The 17,746-nt window shown below is 49.2% G+C and overlaps 6 protein-coding genes across 6 annotated transcripts; 4 read left to right on the top strand and 2 right to left on the bottom strand.

Moving 5' to 3' along the window:
• Positions 1 to 3,754: 3,754 nt before the first annotated feature.
• Positions 3,755 to 4,693, top strand: ACHE_61013A (DUF3425 domain-containing protein; the record flags this gene model as incomplete). The annotated part of the gene is made up of 2 exons (XM_043282251.1): positions 3,755 to 3,896; positions 3,945 to 4,693. The coding sequence occupies 2 exons, from the start codon at positions 3,755 to 3,757 to the stop codon at positions 4,691 to 4,693; spliced, it is 891 nt and encodes a 296-aa protein (XP_043139649.1).
• Positions 4,694 to 6,975: 2,282 nt separating this feature from the next.
• On the top strand, positions 6,976 to 7,840 carry ACHE_61012A (pectate lyase; the record flags this gene model as incomplete). The annotated part of the gene is made up of 3 exons (XM_043282250.1): positions 6,976 to 7,333; positions 7,387 to 7,655; positions 7,709 to 7,840. The coding sequence occupies 3 exons, from the start codon at positions 6,976 to 6,978 to the stop codon at positions 7,838 to 7,840; spliced, it is 759 nt and encodes a 252-aa protein (XP_043139648.1).
• A 948-nt stretch (positions 7,841 to 8,788) lies between these two features.
• Positions 8,789 to 11,072, bottom strand: sit1 (putative siderochrome-iron transporter Sit1; the record flags this gene model as incomplete). The annotated part of the gene is made up of 11 exons (XM_043282249.1): positions 8,789 to 9,150; positions 9,201 to 9,260; positions 9,315 to 9,502; positions 9,560 to 9,653; positions 9,705 to 9,762; positions 9,819 to 10,144; positions 10,193 to 10,286; positions 10,334 to 10,438; positions 10,497 to 10,561; positions 10,615 to 10,774; positions 10,845 to 11,072. 11 exons carry the CDS (start codon positions 11,070 to 11,072, stop codon positions 8,789 to 8,791), a joined length of 1,740 nt encoding a protein of 579 aa, XP_043139647.1.
• A 1,376-nt stretch (positions 11,073 to 12,448) lies between these two features.
• ACHE_61010A (uncharacterized protein) lies at positions 12,449 to 12,772 on the top strand (the record flags this gene model as incomplete). The annotated part of the gene is made up of 1 exon (XM_043282248.1): positions 12,449 to 12,772. The coding sequence occupies one exon, from the start codon at positions 12,449 to 12,451 to the stop codon at positions 12,770 to 12,772; it is 324 nt and encodes a 107-aa protein (XP_043139646.1).
• A 356-nt stretch (positions 12,773 to 13,128) lies between these two features.
• Positions 13,129 to 14,450, top strand: ddiA (putative DNA damage-inducible v-SNARE binding protein Ddi1; the record flags this gene model as incomplete). The annotated part of the gene is made up of 2 exons (XM_043282247.1): positions 13,129 to 13,666; positions 13,735 to 14,450. The coding sequence occupies 2 exons, from the start codon at positions 13,129 to 13,131 to the stop codon at positions 14,448 to 14,450; spliced, it is 1,254 nt and encodes a 417-aa protein (XP_043139645.1).
• A 603-nt stretch (positions 14,451 to 15,053) lies between these two features.
• Positions 15,054 to 15,741, bottom strand: ACHE_61008S (EXPERA domain-containing protein; the record flags this gene model as incomplete). The annotated part of the gene is made up of 4 exons (XM_043282246.1): positions 15,054 to 15,127; positions 15,180 to 15,332; positions 15,397 to 15,591; positions 15,651 to 15,741. 4 exons carry the CDS (start codon positions 15,739 to 15,741, stop codon positions 15,054 to 15,056), a joined length of 513 nt encoding a protein of 170 aa, XP_043139644.1.
• Between the last annotated feature and the right edge of the window lie 2,005 nt (positions 15,742 to 17,746).

Below are 17,746 nucleotides of genomic sequence, written 5' to 3'. Positions count from 1 at the left end.
GTATATCCTTCTTTTCTTTCTGTCTTGGTTGTCAGAGTATACGGGTTACCCTTGGTACAGAGCATTGCAAATTACACCGTTCAACATTCCATTGGGCTGAGACAAGGGACCAAAAATAAGGACCATAATCAACTATGATCTTGGCACATAGAAATATTAGGCTATTGAAGCTATTCAAGTCTCGATACCAACCCCACTTCCATGATGGGCAGCCGATACGAATACGAGCCAGTCAACTCCAACCATCGGCGTTTATCTGCGGATTTTCAGAACGCATGCATTACAGTTGTCACGTCCTTAAAATGCTGCGAATCCTTCATTTTCAACTCCCATCCTCCCGTTCCACGGTCCATTATCCCCGGCGCCATGTCATCCTCCCAACCTCAGCCAGTTCCTGATGAACTCTTTCTCGACCAACCCCCTCCTCCATACTTAGAAATCGCCGAAGATGCAGCTGGGGTTCGAGGTAAAGCACGCCGATCCCCCGCCATGATATCACTCTCTAACATACAGCAGACGACGGCCGTATTGAGGTCGACCTTGATTCTTCGGCGTGCAAGACGGCTATCAAGTTAATTCCCTGGCCAAGCGAGGATTTTGACCTTTCCGTCCCGTCTCCGGTTAATACGGAGGTTGTTACGAGCAAGGTCAAACTCAACATTGTCATTCAGGTTGTCGGGAGTCGGGGTGATGTTCAACCATTTATTGCTCTGGGAAATGAATTACAAAAACACGGGCATCGTGTGCGGTTAGCCACGCACAATGTCTTCGACTCGTTTGTGCGAAACTCCGGGCTGGAGTTTTATCCCATCGGCGGCGACCCAGCAGACCTCATGGCATACATGGTCAAGAATCCCGGTCTTATTCCCAAAATGAAAAGTCTGCGGGCGGGAGATATCCAACGCAAGCGAAGTATGGTTGCAGAGATGCTGCAGGGGTGTTGGAATTCTTGTGTCGAGGATGATCCGTTAACCGCGACACCTTTTGTGGCGGATGCCATTATCGCAAATCCCCCCAGTTTCGCCCATGTACATTGTGCACAGGCTTTGGGTATCCCGGTGCATCTCATGTTTACGATGCCGTGGTCTCATACGGCAGCCTTTCCACATCCTCTGGCTAACCTGAAGTATTCCGAGACCAGCGCAAATTTTGCCAACTATGCTTCGTATGGTATCGTGGAATGGATGACTTGGCAGGGGTAAGCATACTATTTCTATGTCTATTGGCGCAGACTGCGTATCTGACATCATGCAGCCTGGGCGACGTGATCAACGATTGGCGGAAAACTATCGACCTCGAGGCAGTTCCGATCACAGAAGGCCCCAACCTCGCGGCAACACTAAAGATACCCTTTACCTACTGTTGGTCTCCAGCATTGGTACCTAAACCTAGAGACTGGGCCTCGCATATCGGTATGTTGCGCATCCCCTTGATCTATACCCCGCTAACAAGTCAGATGTCTGTGGTTTCTTCTTCTGCGATCCGCCAAACTACCAACCACCCCCCGACCTCGATGTGTTTCTTAGAAGCGGGCCTCCGCCCGTATACATTGGCTTCGGCAGTATCGTTATAGAAGACCCTGAGCGGTTGACGGCGATTCTTCTTGAGGCAGTTCGCATGACTGGGGTCCGCGTCATTATCTCACGCGGCTGGAGTAAGCTGGGTGGTTCCTCGCCCTCCACACGAGACGTCTTTTATCTCGGCGACTGTCCTCATGAATGGCTGTTTCCACGTGTTGTTGCCGTGATACATCATGGAGGTGCTGGGACAACAGCATGTGGTCTGCGCTATGGACGTCCTACAACTATTGTTCCGTTTTTCGGAGAGTAAGTTTCACATCCCTTAACATTACTGAACGTCACTAACCATCCAGCCAACCATTCTGGGGAAACATGGTCGCCGCAGCCGGAGCCGGTCCCAAGCCCATCAAACATACCTTATTAAACGCAAACAATCTAGCAGATGCGATTCGATTCTGCATGCGACCAGAAACATCAAATGCGGCAGGCGACATCGCCAACATGATGCAAGCAGAATGCGGTGTCAAGACTGCCGTTGAGTCGTTCCATCGAAACCTGCCTTGGGATACAATCCAATGTCAGGTCTTGTCTGATGAACCGGCAACGTGGGTATACAAAAAAGCATTGACAAAGCCGTTGTTCTTGTCGAAGACAGCCGCGCAGGTTCTCGCTGATCATTTACGGCTCGACTCGAAGGACTTGCAATTGTAAGTTGCCATCCTCATGTTCCTTCGTCAAGCAAAAGCTAACAACGCAGCCACTCACCAAACCCGATTGTCATCCAAAACAGACGATGGGATCCCATCACCGGCACCACCTCCGCCGCAATCGGAACAGGCACCGACCTGGCCCGAGCAACAACGGATATGTTCTACAAACCCTACAAAGAAATCACCCGTGGTCGACGCGGTTCATCACGGCCCAGTACGTCGCGATCGACCAGCTCTCCTTCCGTCCAGAGGGCAGACTCAGACAGCCAGGTCCCAACCGCGGAGGAAGTATCCCGTGCAATAGAACAAGACCATCGGTCAAACTGGATTACTACGGGGAGAGCGATCGGGGCGGGAGCGAAGGGTGTTGGGAAATTTATAGGGTCTTATTACAAGGGTGTGCTTGTTGACATTCCACTTGCGACGACGGAGGGTCTCCGTGCAGTTCCTAGATTGTATGGCGAGGACGTCAAGGACTACAACGTCAACGATTGGAAATCGGGGGCTCTTGCTGGGGGGAAGAACTTTGCGCATGGTATGAGTAGGGGTCTGACTGATTTCGTCAGACAACCGTACAATGGCGTCGTTGAAGATGGGCCATTAGGCGTGGCTAAAGGGTTTGCGAAGGGGACGATCGGACTTACCACAAAGATGTCATCAGGTAAGTGGTTCTCGCTCCATGTTTTTGAGTTGATATTAACTGGTTAAGCTGCACTCGGCCTCGTGGCATATCCCGGCTACGGTATTACGAAGAGTATCCACGCTGCAGTTAGGACAAAGACGAGGAAGTACATCATCAAGGCGCGGAAGAGAGAAGGAGAGCACCGCGCTATTATAGCGGTTGCAAGCGGGCTCGACCATGGTACGATACTTCGATCATTTGAGGCACATAAGCGGGAGAATACCGAGAGCCATCCATCCTCGCGCTGGCAGGAACCTGCATAGTCGATTTCTCCTCGGGATTCTTTGACACAAGCATACAAGGCTCCTAATGTCTAGTTCATAATTTTGCCATCGTACTGGTACCTTGCTTATTTGATTACAGCGGAGCAGCTTCTCATAACTAATCATTCTGTACTTAGATAGCATCAATGGAAATACTTAGGAACAATCCCCCTTGACCCTACTTTAGACAGCATCAACACCCCAATATTCTCCGGCATGGCAGCTGATTGATATTGAGAATCGATGATGAGTTGCCACGGATCAAGGTTCTTATGGTCGTCACTGGAATAGTCTGATAGTCGCCACTCTTTTCCGGTATACTTCTCTGTATCGTTCCAAATTGGCAAAAGCCACAACTCGAACCTTGATCGCCGCAAATAGAGATAGCAATTCTACAGAGTAGGGCTAGGCTGTTGAATTCCAGGCAGTTCCACCCCACCCGGAGATATCCCTAACTCCGAACCAAGCAGCAGATCCCCGTGTCAGCGAAACATAAGAGGCCCATCGGATCCCCGCATCTGCTCAATCAACTAACTGCTAGTTCTCTTCAAGGTCCTGCTGACAGCCATATTATACACTATGCATTCCGAAATCATTCCGAATCGCTCAGACACTACTGCAGCAACGGCTAAAACGGAGCCGACCGATGATGGATGGTCGGGATTGACGGATCCTGTGGAGAGGCGGAGGAGGCAAAATCGATTGAATCAGAGAGCCCATCGTATGTGCTGGGATACCAATGCTAGGAAATATTGGCTAACGGTAGTAGGTCAGCGCAAACGCGCTCAAGGACATCCATACACCCGACCGAATACTACGATAATAAAAACATCACCCCAGACAACCTCTTCACCGGACACAGCGAAGTTCACGGACACCGCAGAATCCACAGAAAATGCAGTATCCCCAGTATCCTCAGCAAGCAGTACATCAAGAAGAAATTGCTTAGGCTTGCAAATGCTCAGTTACCTACACAAATTCAGCGAATCCGCATATCAAAGCTACATCCTAGGCTGTCCAACATCCGACCACCTCCTAACACTCAGCAAAGTGAACGTCTTCCGCGCATTCGGGGCAATAATGGCATCTATGGGCATGACTCCGGACCCCGAATGGATGCACGACGATGCAATATCGCCATTCAGCACGGTGCGCCCGGGGATTGCAGAAGATACTAATCTCCCGCTAGCGCTCCGCCCAACGAAGCTCCAAAAGTCACTAGCACATCACCCCTGGCTTGATTTCTTCCCGCTCCCCAAAATGCGTGACAATCTCCTCCGCGCGGGGGAGTTCGATGATGAGGAGCTATGTGTGGATATCATGGGTTTTTGGGATATGTCGACGGATAGCTGTAGCATGCTGGTCTGGGGCGAACCTACAGATCCGAGTAGTTGGGAGGTGACGGAGGCGTTTTTGAAGAAATGGCCGTGGGTTGTCCGGGGTTGTCCGGAGTTATTGCAGTCGACGAATTATTGGCGGCGGAAGAGGGGGGATGCTGTTATTTTTCGGTATATCTAGTTTCTCCAGCATATCTTCAGTGTACATTACGAATTCATGCTCTACAAGCACATTCTCACATCATTTCTTCTGTACTCCTAGAATACCTTGTCGCCCCATAAACGGCGCTAATGCAAGTTGCTGACAGCGCTAAAAGAGCTTAAATCTTGGCGTCTCTCAACAGCCAATAAGACGTAAACCTGTCGATATCCGGGGAAACGTCGGACGGAGAAGATTCCATATTGATAAACTCGGAACTTGAGTCAAGCAATCTGTGCTGGTGAAAAACAGAGATTCTCGTTTATCAGTTTATTGATGTGGCTGGATAGCAATTGGATAAGATGCGTCCTCAACGTATGGAGTACTTCTGTAGCAACTCCCACGGGGCGATTCAATGGTGGGATAACTTGCGTCAGGAGCAAAATGGTAGGATATCAAGTAGGCTAAATATACTCACTTTTATAAGGCCATCTTCCTCTGGTCACTGAAAAGTTGAGACAAGGGTATCATAGGAAGGGTAGCTATGTGTGTACTACGGCTATACTGCACGGATTGAAACCGGGTCATTTATGTATTGCAGGCTTTATGTACAAGTGGAAGGAAAGACGGAGTGTATGAAAAACCTCTACTAGAGGCAAATTACAGATGTAAGATAAGAAGGAAATATGATAGATTGATGTAAAGAACTAGAATACAGGTGGGCGGCCATGCATATAGATCGTCGCATAAAGAAAGCAAGAAAGCATCTACCTAGACTGTTCGTTGTGACTGCAAGGAGAGGAAGCATTCTATTTGAGTGCAAACGGATATGTGCCTACAGACTATATAAGAAGCGCCTCTACAATGTTCATTCTTTGCCCTGAATGCTAACTTAATAATTGTGACGGAAATCCACCATAGCTCTGTAGACCAAGGACATCACGAGAGAGCTACATAGAGGGAGGCACTAACCCTACTGACAGTATAGCACATCTCCAATTCACTCGACAACCGTCCATGTGCAGTTGAGAACTCATGCTCCGTCAACTTTCCGTCATTATTACTCCGTGCTTGTCCCAAAGTCCGATGTGAGACGATAAGCCATAGCATGGCGGACAAGCGTAGATAAGCCAACATGGCACACCGCATAAGTACAGCGAAGAGCTGGCTTTGGATTTCACACTGAGCAATCCACAAGAACACAACTCGACATAAATCGACTTGTGCGCTGGTGACAGGTTCTGGAACGTGAATGGAACCATACCATCTCTCATAGCTTGGCAAATGAAGCTTCGCCTGCCAACAATTGACCTCAAAGTTCTAACTTGCCGTTTTTTTTTTTTTTTTCTTTTGTGGTCAGAATTTCCGGTATGGCAAGGTCGACGGACAACGGAGAACAAATTGAATCCCATCACTGTCACATCCGGACTCCGTATTTTGTACTGCGTATTCGCCGGAGTATTCGAATTTATGGAACGGATGATTCGGTTGACGATTGTGCAGTCTTTTTGTTATCCAAGCGCCAGTTTATTTAACCGACATTGCAGTAGGAAGACACATGCTGCCATCATACACCAGAAACCGCTCTCAGGCATGAGTCAGTTAAGCTAGTCAAATGAATCGCAGGGGTGGTCTAGTAGCCACAGGACAAATCCGATACAGCGTGATATTAGGTAGCGGAGAACCCAAGACCCTAACTGTGCTGCGCCACGATTTCAACACTAAGGGTCTTAGTATCCAGGGGTTGAAGAATGAGAATCGCAACACAACCACCAGTCATGGGTCAAGTTATCCGGAGAGCGGGCGCCGTAGAATGACCAGAAGACCGTCAATTGCACATCACACTTCAGTTCAAAGCTCGAGGTCGCTCAGATGGCAAAGGCAGTGCAGGATGTCGGCAGAAGCCGCATCTTGGCACGGAGAACCAGGCAAGCAGGTTGTATCAGAAGATCCAAGAGGTACATAATTATCCGGATCAAATGTTTGCTGAGCGCCGTAAACGAATTGCGGTGATCGGCAGGCACTTTGACTGGCTCGAGATTCAAGTGGTGGCCATTGTGCCTGTGGTTGCACGAATCAATGCTGCAGTAGTATTTTGTTGGAGAAGCATCTCCTTCCCAGCAGTTTCACATATATCCTCAATTTTCTTTCTCTTGGGAGAATGAGGACTCACATTGAGACATGCCAAGATGAAAATAAATCAGTATCGTAGAGGACCCTGTCCTCTTAACGAATGTATACCATGAGCGTGGGTATAAAAGCCGGCTTTGCGACCACCTTTCCAGCATCATCTATCGATCAACTGCCATTCTCAGTCATCCAAAATGTATCAGAAAAGCATTCTCTTCTCTCTTCTTGCTACCAACGCCCTCGCTGCTGTCCATGGAGGCTCACACGGCCACCTGACCAAGCGGTACACCTTCCCCCTTCCTGACTCCCAAGGCAATGAGACCTTCGACGAGCCCAAGGAGATTACGGATGTCTTCAACGGCGGTATGAAAACATACGGCCGTGGTGTTGAATGTACCGGCCAGGAAGAGGGTGGCGAGAGCGACGCCGTCTTCATCATCAAGGAGGGCGGTACTCTCAAGAACGCCATCATCGGTTCTGACCAGATCGAGGGTGTGCACTGCCAGGGTGCTTGCACTGTCGAGAACGTCTGGTGGGAGGCTGTCTGCGAGGGTATGTTGATTCTTCCCAGGAAACGTATATACCACTTGGCTAACCAATAATAGACGCTCTCTTCCTCAAGGAAGGCAGCGGCCCCTACCGCATTATTGGCGGTGGTGCCCAGGGCGCCGAGGACAAGGTTATCCAACACAACTCCGGCGGCGAAGTCAGCATTGAAGACTTCACCGTGTATAACTTTGGCAAGCTCTACCGCTCCTGCGGCAACTGCGACTCGATGTCCGAGCGCACTGTGACTATCTCCGGTGTTACGGCTGTGAGCGGCAAGTCTCTTGCTGGTATCAACAGCAACTATGGCGACACTGCCGCCATCACTGTATGTTTTCCCGACTGTGATTGTTGTTTTTGTGGCTAAGTTGACATATACAGGATACTTGCGCTACCGACGTCGACGACATCTGCGTTGAGTACGAGGGTAACAGCAACGGCGACGAGCCTGAGAAGATTGGTTCTGGACCTAGCGATGCGTGCAAATACACTGAGCCTCTTTCCTCGTGCTAATTTTTTCAAAGCTGGCTTGCCTGTAACCTGATAGTATTAGCATTCCAATGTCACTTTTATTGCATTAACTCACCAAAGAAGACAAAATATTTGTCGACATTGAAATTGAAATTGTAGCTGCCTAACTACTTACCTTTTTCGGCTAACTACCACGTGCTTTTGAAGACAATAAATTCAAAACAATCGATCAGGATACTGTAGCAGATCCCATCAGGGAGCTCCAACAGTTTCTACCATGCTCTGACAAACGGAAGGAGTAGGTATCTGGGGTGCCTCAACCACCCATCGCAGCCACATCATAATGCCCAAGCAGTTTATTCACCACCTCCCAATACCCCGGTGTCCCAAAATCCATACTCAGCACGATCCTTGACAAGATCGCGCTCTCAGTCTTCCATTTCTCTAGTTGTTTCTCCATCTGCGATATCAGTATATCAATGGCGTAACATCTTGGGTTCTGTTGGATTGGATTCGTTAGTTAAGTGTTGTCGAGAAATCAGGCAGTTCATACTGTTTTTTCAAGAGCCCTCTCGGCGAGGATACGTTGGAGCCGCTAGGCGCGGCTGAAGATCGTTGCGCTCTGGATGGAGGTTAGAAAGGGTCGGATGGTTGGGATATGGGGGTTACTCACGCGATATGTAGAGCGAGGCATGGTGAGGAAAGGCAAGATGGGAAATTTGTAATTGCGATCTATTCACAAAGGATAGATTGCATAGGTATTGTACAGGCAGTTGGTGAATTCCGTTTGAACCACCCAGAGTTTACATGGCTTTTTCTATCTTGTCATTCTGTTGCTTTTAGCATAACTGTTGCATTCTCAAATATAGCTAGCCATATTAAATACATAAGCTAGAGGAACTGTATCATATACAGGCCACTCAAAAAGACAGAGTGCAAACGCTTGATGCATATCAACCAAACGCCATCATCCAAAAAAACCAATGCAAATCAAGGAGACTCCTCGCTTTCTTCTGAATCAGCATAGCTTTGTTCGTTGGTCAACTTCGGGTTCTTCATGCAAAAAGCAAAGACAATCAAGGGCACTGTCAAACAGATACCTGTGATGCAGAGTAGCCGCTGGACATATTTATAAGAGTCGACGACGGCCTGCCTGACAGGGGTCCCCATGGCATGGGTAGACACAAAGGTGAACGGATCCCCGTATGCCTGCTGAACGAGTGCAGGGTCATCGAGCTTATTGCTAAGTTCCCCAGGAAGGACTTGAGTCCATATTGCGCCCGCGATAGTATCGCCAAGTGCGCTTCCAACGTTGTAGCAGGCCAAAAAGAGACCAGTCACCACGGCAAGATCTGTTTCATTTAGTCAAGCCCGTAGAAAAAGTGGAACGCTGTGCACTTACGTTCGTGCTTAGTAGCCGCCTGAATACTGGCCTGGGCTGAGTACGGGAATAAACCTCCAGCTGTGTATACTTTAGCACCAGATCCCCAAAAGCTCAAGACTCTACTAAACTTACCAATACCTAGCAATACTTGCCCACCAATAACGCCCGAATGACTGGATCCTCCTGACCCTCCACGGAAATATATGAGGATGCCAAAGGCGACGCTGAAAAGCAAAGTCCCTGCAACGATAAACACTTTGAGTCTTCGAACTTTTAGGATCACGAATCCGAGTACACAACCAGTGATGACTGATGCAAAGCTGTATAACGTCAGTACGATTTTATAATGGCTATTGTCGATCAAGCTTTGAACTGACCTGTACAGAGAGATAATTCTGGTTGCAGAGGTAATCGATTCATCGAAGCTGACAACAAGGACGGTATATAGATAATTACCCTGAAGTCCCCACGCTATCCGGATGATTAGGCTCAGTTATTATGAATTCATTGGTAGGGACCTACCAGTGTTCAGCATGATAGCAATTCCCAACGCACCCCAGACGGCCCGGTCTTTCAGCAGCTGTAGCACGTGTCAATCAATCTCGCTTCTTTTTCATGGATGATTTGGGTTCAGACCTTGAATGGTACCATTGGGTGCTTGCATTTGCGTTCCCAAATGATCCATGCTGGAATGCAACAGACGCCGACTACGAGCGGCGCGATGATTTTGGCGGTTTTCCATTGCGACTGAGCCCCATGCGCAATGGTAAATGGTGTCAATATCAAAGCCAAGAAGGCAATCAGAAGTAGGATTCCGCCCACATCGAGATACCAAAAAGATTCTGTAACAAGCTGGCGAGCTCCAAGTAGACGGAGAGGGCTCTGGTATGCCGCAAAGGCGCCCTTCTTTTTGGCCCTCCTCTGTACTATGTAGAGTGGAATGAGCAACGTAAGTGTACACACTAGAGCTGGTTAGCATTATACAAGGTATAGCACAACCATTCACGTACCTGGATAGACTATTGCGAACATCCCGATTCCCCATCGCCAAGTAGTGACCTGCAGGACGGAGGAAGTGACATTACCACTGATCCACGTATTGATCTGATTTGGTCAATGCCGTTCGTTTTACTCGAAACAGAAGGTCTTACTATAAATGGTGCCGCCGGAATATAGGAAAAAAGCAAACGGGATTGGAGAGAGGTGATATCGGCGATCAAGACCTGAAACAGCAAGACAATTGCAGTATAACCGACCTAGAGATCACGGGTTTAGTAGGCATGGCACAAGCAAGGTATTACAGTTTCGAAATACCTGAAATATCACACCACCGGCAACAAATGTCTCCACATTATCCGCGCAAGCTTCCACAATGGTCCCTAACCGATTGTCAGCATAGGAAAGAGGCCATGAAGAACGTTATGAGCCGTACCAACTGTGTAGAACACGATCGAGAGGAGGATCACTTCGACTCTTCCGAAAACATCGGCAATTTTCGCGGCAGTAGGTTGTGCTGCTGCTGCGATCACAGCGCGTAAGACATTGATTGTCGAGATCAGACTGTGTTGTTGGTATTCGGCTGTGGCCAGAGGCTGTGATGTTGACGCAAAGTCAGCAATGCGTTCAAGTCTAGGTTGTGATATAGAAGAAGCTGCAAGGTACCTGATATGTCTGCCGAACCTGGTTATCCAAGCCATAGACATAAGCAATGAGGAATACGCCGGAGAACAAGAAGATGCGGTCGGTTAGATGGATGTGCGAGGAAATGAGTTCAATGCGTTTGACACCCGGACTCTCCTTGCTCAACAAAGACACTGATTCTTCAGAGCTGTCCTGCGATGGACGAGGCTGAGAGGCATGATTAGGTACTTTCTCATCGTCCGTCGCCATGATGCTCTGTCCGTTTCCGGTGCCAGAGACTCCGCTCCCAATTCTGGGGTAAGGGTAGAGAAGAAAGTGAGAGAGAGGACAAAGCAGGCAAGCTGGCGAAGCACGAGGAAAAATTAGGAAAAAAAAAAAAGGTTCAGTCAGAATCCCGTCATTGGAACCAATTTAGAAACTCATCATCAAGAGATAATCTTATCTTCTGAGTTTAAATTGTATCGTTAGTCAGACCCGGGAGAATACGAGAAGCTGAGAGAAAAAGAGGGTAGAAAAGAAACAGATCAACTATGGGATCAAAATCTCAGAATCAAGTAGAGAATATTTGCTTGGATTACATGTTGTAGTTGTATTGCAGTCGAGATGCAACATCCGTTTGCGGTAGGTGGTAGTATACAAATTATCTTATCTGATCATCTAAATATGATGGCTTAAATTTGATGCGGAACATGGATATTCTTGCACGCTCGCAAATTATTAGTGTCTCTTTGCTACGATAGAAATGGCTTAGCTAACTAGCAAGCAGCGACAATGCTGTACGAGCTACTAGCAATGACCCAGGGAACCTTACGGGCGCCTAGAACGGAATCACCACCGTCCGCAAACCGGAAAGCCAAGTCAAACGCCTCCGAGACTGGAATTTGAGATCTGGGCATCGCGTCTACATCCTGTTCCATAAGGTATCGCCATATCAATCCCAATCGTCAATCTGTGGTAGCCCTACGGATATTCAAAAAGAGCCGAACAATGCCGACAAATATTCAGCAGTACATTGGCCTCTAGTCAGTTTGAATGGCCGGATATACTCCGCCGAATGGTGAGCCTTATACAAATTATCGCACTACTGTTGGTGGAGACCAGTATCAACGGTTGCTGCTGTCATGTAGCCGCTAAGTGACTAGTTGCAGGAGACTTGCGGCATTTCCCTCGTACTTTCGTCGACTCGCTGGTCAGGGTGTTCGTTGGACTCCGTGTATGGAGAATAAAACCAGACGGGCAGCACGTTATTATCATCGGGGCCTGTACGGAGTATGCGAAACTGTTTGTGGCCATCAGAGCACGAGGCTATGCCGTCAGCACAGAGACAGCCGTAAAGATTACCGTCGCATGGCCTGTATGCAGGTTTTCAACGCGTGACGCAGTGATCCGTGGCTTCAGACCAGAATGAAATCCTTTAAAGGAGGCACAGATTATCGGGCAAAGATCGTCTTATTTTCAATCCGAGTATCCTGTCCGGCCCCCCTCGACAGTTTGACGCCGCAGCCCCTCCGGTTCCCACTGCAGGTTCAACGGTCACCCGCTTTGCCTGGTGATTTTCATTCGATCTAGAACCCGACCGGCAGCACAAGCGTTGCAGTAGGACATGGCTGATAAATAAGCACAGAATGAATGTACAAGTACTCCGTGGACAACAGAAGACTATAGTAAGAGTGGACAAAGAAGGAAGAGAGAGGAAGAAGTTGGAAAGTTGCCGTTTTGAGCCACCCGCCGCCGCCGCACGTCACATGTCGCCGCAGTCTCCTTCACCAGAGCAGGACAACAACATCCAGTTCACCACTTGTACTCTGTGCTCTCTGTACTTCATTCCTCTTCAGTCTCCTCCCTCTCTCTTCGCTGCTCTCCTATCTCTCCTGTTGTCTCTTATTGAATCTCCCTTGCGCCTCCGCCATATTCTCTCCCTCCGACTCCGTGATCTGCTCCCAGCTTGAGGTCATTACGCATGCTGCGTGGGACTTGACACCTTGCAGGCCTTTCTCTTTTCTTTTTTCTGTCGCGTGCTTCGCCTATAGAAACGGACCCTGGACTGGACAACACGCTTCTTGCTCCTCACAATCTCGTTTCCTTCTTGTCTCCGTTTGAATTGATTGAATTGGACTTCTCGTGGGATTAGACCTTCCCCGCATAAAGTACTTTTGATACACCATGTGAGTTCTGAGGATAGGGATAGCTGTTACAGCACCGCTTTGGCTAACAAATCCCCAATGCTACTAGGCGTATCACCGTCAGCGTTATCCGGCCGGACCAGGCCGATTCCGACATCGTCAACCTGGAAGTTGGCGGAGACATGACCGTCGAGCTTCTCAAGGCCATCATCGAAGTCGAATCCGCCATCCCTCCCAGTTCCCAGCGGTTGCTCTACAATAACCGGATCCTCAGCAACGATGCACAAACACTCGAGCAAATTGGTATTGGGGAGGGGGATATGCTAGGAGTTCAAGTTGCGCTACGGACTCCCCCGGCACCTACACGGACAGCTGGGCCCTCAAGTGCCGCTGCGCAACAAAGCCTCCAGCGACGCCAAGCGATGACACCCGATCCTGAAACGATTCGTCTACATATCCTTGGTGACCCGCGAGTGCAGGATGCGGTCCGGCGACAGAATCCACAGCTAGCAGAGGCTGCTGCAGATCCGCAGCAATTCCGGAACGTCCTTTTTGCGCAGCAACAACGAGAGGCCCAGCAGGAGGCAGAGAAAGAAGCGCGTATTGCCATGTTGAATGCAGACCCGTTCAACCCTGAGAACCAAAGGGAGATTGAGGAGATTATTCGCCAGAATGCTGTGACTGAGAACCTCCATAATGCCATGGAGCATCATCCCGAATGTAGGTGGTTGCTCCCTCTATCTATTTGAGCGGTTTTAAGAATCATTGCTAACGAAGCGCATCAAAAGCTTTCGGTCGCGTTACGATGCTTTACATCCCCGTCGAAGTTAACGGCCACAGACTTAACGCCTTTGTCGACTCGGGTGCCCAAGTCACGATCATGTCGCCTGAATGCGCGACCGCTTGCAACATTATGCGATTAGTTGATCAGCGTTATGGAGGAATTGCAAAAGGTGTTGGCACCGCAACGATTCTTGGGCGAGTGCACTCGGCGCAGATTAAAATCGGGAGCATGTTCCTACCGTGCTCGTTTACTGTCATGGAGGGGAAACACATTGATCTCCTTTTAGGTCTAGATATGCTGAGACGTCATCAGGCCTGTATTGACTTGAAGAGGGGTGCACTCGTCATCCAGGACGAGGCCGTTCCTTTCCTGCCAGAGGCCGATATACCCAAGCATCTGCAAGAGGAATTTGAAGACGAACCGACCGTCAAGGGTCAGGGAGGTGCCGAAGTCGGGGCACGAACAGGAGCCGTCACCCATCAGGTTGAGGGCAACAATAACGGTCAGGGCCCGAGCGCTTCCAGTAGCACACCGGCGGCAGCATCGTCCTCGTCTGCCGCACCGAGAATCAACATCCGTCCGACACCTGGTCCATCGTCCCGGTGGTCACAGGACTCGATCGCAAAGATCACGGAACTGGGCTTTACTCGGGAGGAAGCGATCCGGGCATTGGACGCAGCGAACGGGAATCTGGACGGGGCTATTGGATTCTTGATTTGAAAGTGATACCAAGCGGTAGTTTTTGATTCTTGTGCTGTACTTCATATCTGTATCACTGTACAGTCTCAACCAGCGCTATTCTGTTTTGAGCCTGTGTAATACTGAAGCCTACTGCGATTCTGCTATCGTTGCACTGGAAGTGCAATTCTTATCAAGCCCTTGAGACATGCATGCATTGGCTTGCGAAGCCACATATCTTAGATCGACTGGATGTAATTATTCTCCTGGACTTGGGTCGGGGTGCAACTACTTATCTTGGTGGATCTACGTTGTGGCGTTACGCGGTTGCTTGGGGATAACTATAGATAGTCAGGGTTCAATATACATGCAATGTGATATCGACAATGCATATTATCTACACAGTACAGGGTACAGAATGGCCAGCTGGAATACGCAAGGGGGATGGAGACGATTTATCATATCCATCTCTCATTATCAATCTTTTACAGCTGCGTATGTACATACTACACACATGGTACTTATTCCTGCACTGCACGGCCTTGATTCATATACTTGCTTGACGTGACCTCATTACTCCTCGCCTCGCGCCGTTCTACCCGGATGACCTTGATATCTCTGCGATATGGCTAGTAGTAACGCCCGCTACTCGCTCTTACTCTTCTGAGTAATAAGACGGGCACGCAGCCGGAAGACCATATCCAGCGCCATGAACGCGCCTACGGTAACATTAGCTTGTTTCAATTGAATAAACGGGGAAGAAAAACATACCCAACGCAACATACGGACTATACAACATGGTGAGATCCTGCTTCTCGACGACCGTCCGATCCGTCCAGCTCCAGACCTCGGCCAGACACGGCAATGAGGTGACGAACGACTGGACGCCAAAGACCAGTAGGTGGACGGGGACCATGGGGTCATCTACGCGCATTAGCATTGCATTAGCATTGGCGTTTTCACGGTTTCAGAAGTTGGGGTTGGCTACCTCGCAGCAAAGCACCAATAGCCCAGATACTCAACGGCGCATGATACCAGATCTCCATGGTGATAAACACGACGAACCACACAGGCGCCGGCTGCTCGAAGAACTTGTCATTGTACGTATTTACGTAGAATTCGCGTAGTTGTCGCGAGAAGTCAGTCTGGAGGAACGACGGCAGGAGAGGCGCCGCGTCGATTACTGCGAGATCAGGATACGTCCTACAGAATAGCAATTGAAGGGCAGAGCAGAGTACGTACAAAAGATGATCGGGAGGTGAATGACGAAAAAGACAAAGTACAGCAGGTCGAGTTTGCGACTCCAGAGCGAGGCCGGCGCGGATCCGGCCATGTTGTTCGTTGGTGGTGTGTGCGTGTTTAGCCGACCGGCGACGAGAAGAGTAACAGGGACGTCGCTATAGAGTAACCGAGGACGGCACGAGTCAGGCAGTATGTGTGTTTCTCTATAGAATATCTTGAATCAGAGAGCAATTGACTCTTCTGTACTCTATGTTGACTGTATCAAGTGAAGTCGCAGCAAGCAGTGCTCGTCAGGTGACCGAGAAAAAGCAAAAAACTGCACGCATCTCGGGAGTTCCTCCTAAACATAGCTTAAGCTTAGCCCGTGGATCGAGCCTACGGGGGTTCCTCCTGGGTAATTTGAGTAAGTTCATGTTGCTTTTTCTCGCCCGGCTGGTTGGGAAACACGTTAAATCTCTCCATACATAGTGTGGACTACACTTCAATCTACATTCTCTGTACAAGTACTACCAGCCCCATCAAATATTCGGGCTAAACCCATATCCATGAACGACCCTCGGATGGCAAAATGGCAGAATGGCAAGTAGGAGATAATTCGGTGTCTACAGAAGCTTCAGACTCTGTACACCGCAAGTCCGCCGCCGTTTGGCTGATGGAGCCGTAATCAACTGGGTCCTGACAGCGCCTAAGTCTTGGTCCTGGGCTAATCGTTCAGACTCATTTTCCGTCTGGCGTTTCGGTCTCGACGGAGAACAACCACGAAGGAACTGACTCGCTCCGTGGCGACTAAAGCCCACTAGTCTGTGCTCTGGGATGCTGCTTTTGCATGCCCCCTTACCCCGAAGCACACATCACCCTCATGTACATAGTACGAGCTTGCGATGCATGCTGCCGGCATCTATCCGACCGATCAAAGAAGGAATTTCGAAATGCCGGAAACCGGAACCATGGAGTTGCATGTCAGGTTACGGTCTAGCAAACTCAGTCCTACAGAGAGAGTCAGTCCTGCTCTGTACGGAATCACGATCCTACGTCTACATGCAGTAGTGCGCCCTACAATCGTTTCCCATTTGGAACATATACACCGGGTCTCCACAGAGGCGGGTTCTGGCTTTCTTGGTGGTTCCCTCCCAACTTGGGGCCGAAGACGACCCAAAGTTCAAACGACGGATGGAGATTAGACGACGAGACACTACTGCTTTAGCTCCCTGCGCTAGTTACCACCACCGGGCCGGTTTGGGCGAACGTTGCTATTCAATTTGTTGACCAGATCAGGACAACGTGGCGATTTTTCGTTTCGTAAGAGAAAGAAAGGGGAAAGCAAAAGGACGAAGAGACCGATCCTTTCTCTGCAGAAAATGCTCTCACACTACGGAGTATATTTTCCAGCCAAGATATCTTCGATGTCAATCATGATACAGCATGACGTAGCACGCATTTAATTTTCAAAAAGCAAAGAGTACATCGAAGCAACTGTAAGGATATCTTACCAAGATACCGCAACGGGACTTCTGTATGGGTTACCGATTGACTGAAGACTTATCTGATCTGATCTGTGCGCTGGCGACTGCGACCACGGTGGTGAAATGGTTCGAATATTCTTCTACGGCCCTTCGATATGGCCTGGAAACCTTCTACGACAGGCCTAGATCCAAGATTACTGTACTACCCTACCGGCCGTCCTCCTTCCGATTCGGATGGGGCTGGGTTCGGATGATACAAAACGGTCTCTGGCTTAGTGTCTTGTCTGTGGAGAATCTGATAAAAAAAATCTGCTCTGTACCGGGGGTATCGAACCGTACACCCGAAATGAAAACGGACTGCTATTCCTATTCAAGACAACCAGATAAAGAGAGTATGACGACTGGCTCCGGAGCACGGTGGGCTGTAAACGCTGTGTTCTGAGCACACACGCTACTGCTATGGATTAAACTATTCGGGTAAAAGTCATGCTGGGCTGGGAACACATGAGAAAGAGGGTCGACGGCAACGGACAGGCGAAGAGGCAAGAGCCGAACCAATGAATGCGTACAATGTACGACCCCAGAATCCTCTACCGATGTTTCTCTCCGACAGCTCAGAAAAAGCAAAAACAA

Source organism: Aspergillus chevalieri, chromosome 6, assembly GCF_016861735.1.
Source record: "Aspergillus chevalieri M1 DNA, chromosome 6, nearly complete sequence".
NCBI lineage: Eukaryota > Fungi > Ascomycota > Eurotiomycetes > Eurotiales > Aspergillaceae > Aspergillus > Aspergillus chevalieri.
Note: the sequence above shows the minus strand (reverse complement) of the source record. Positions and strands in the feature narration are given on the sequence as shown.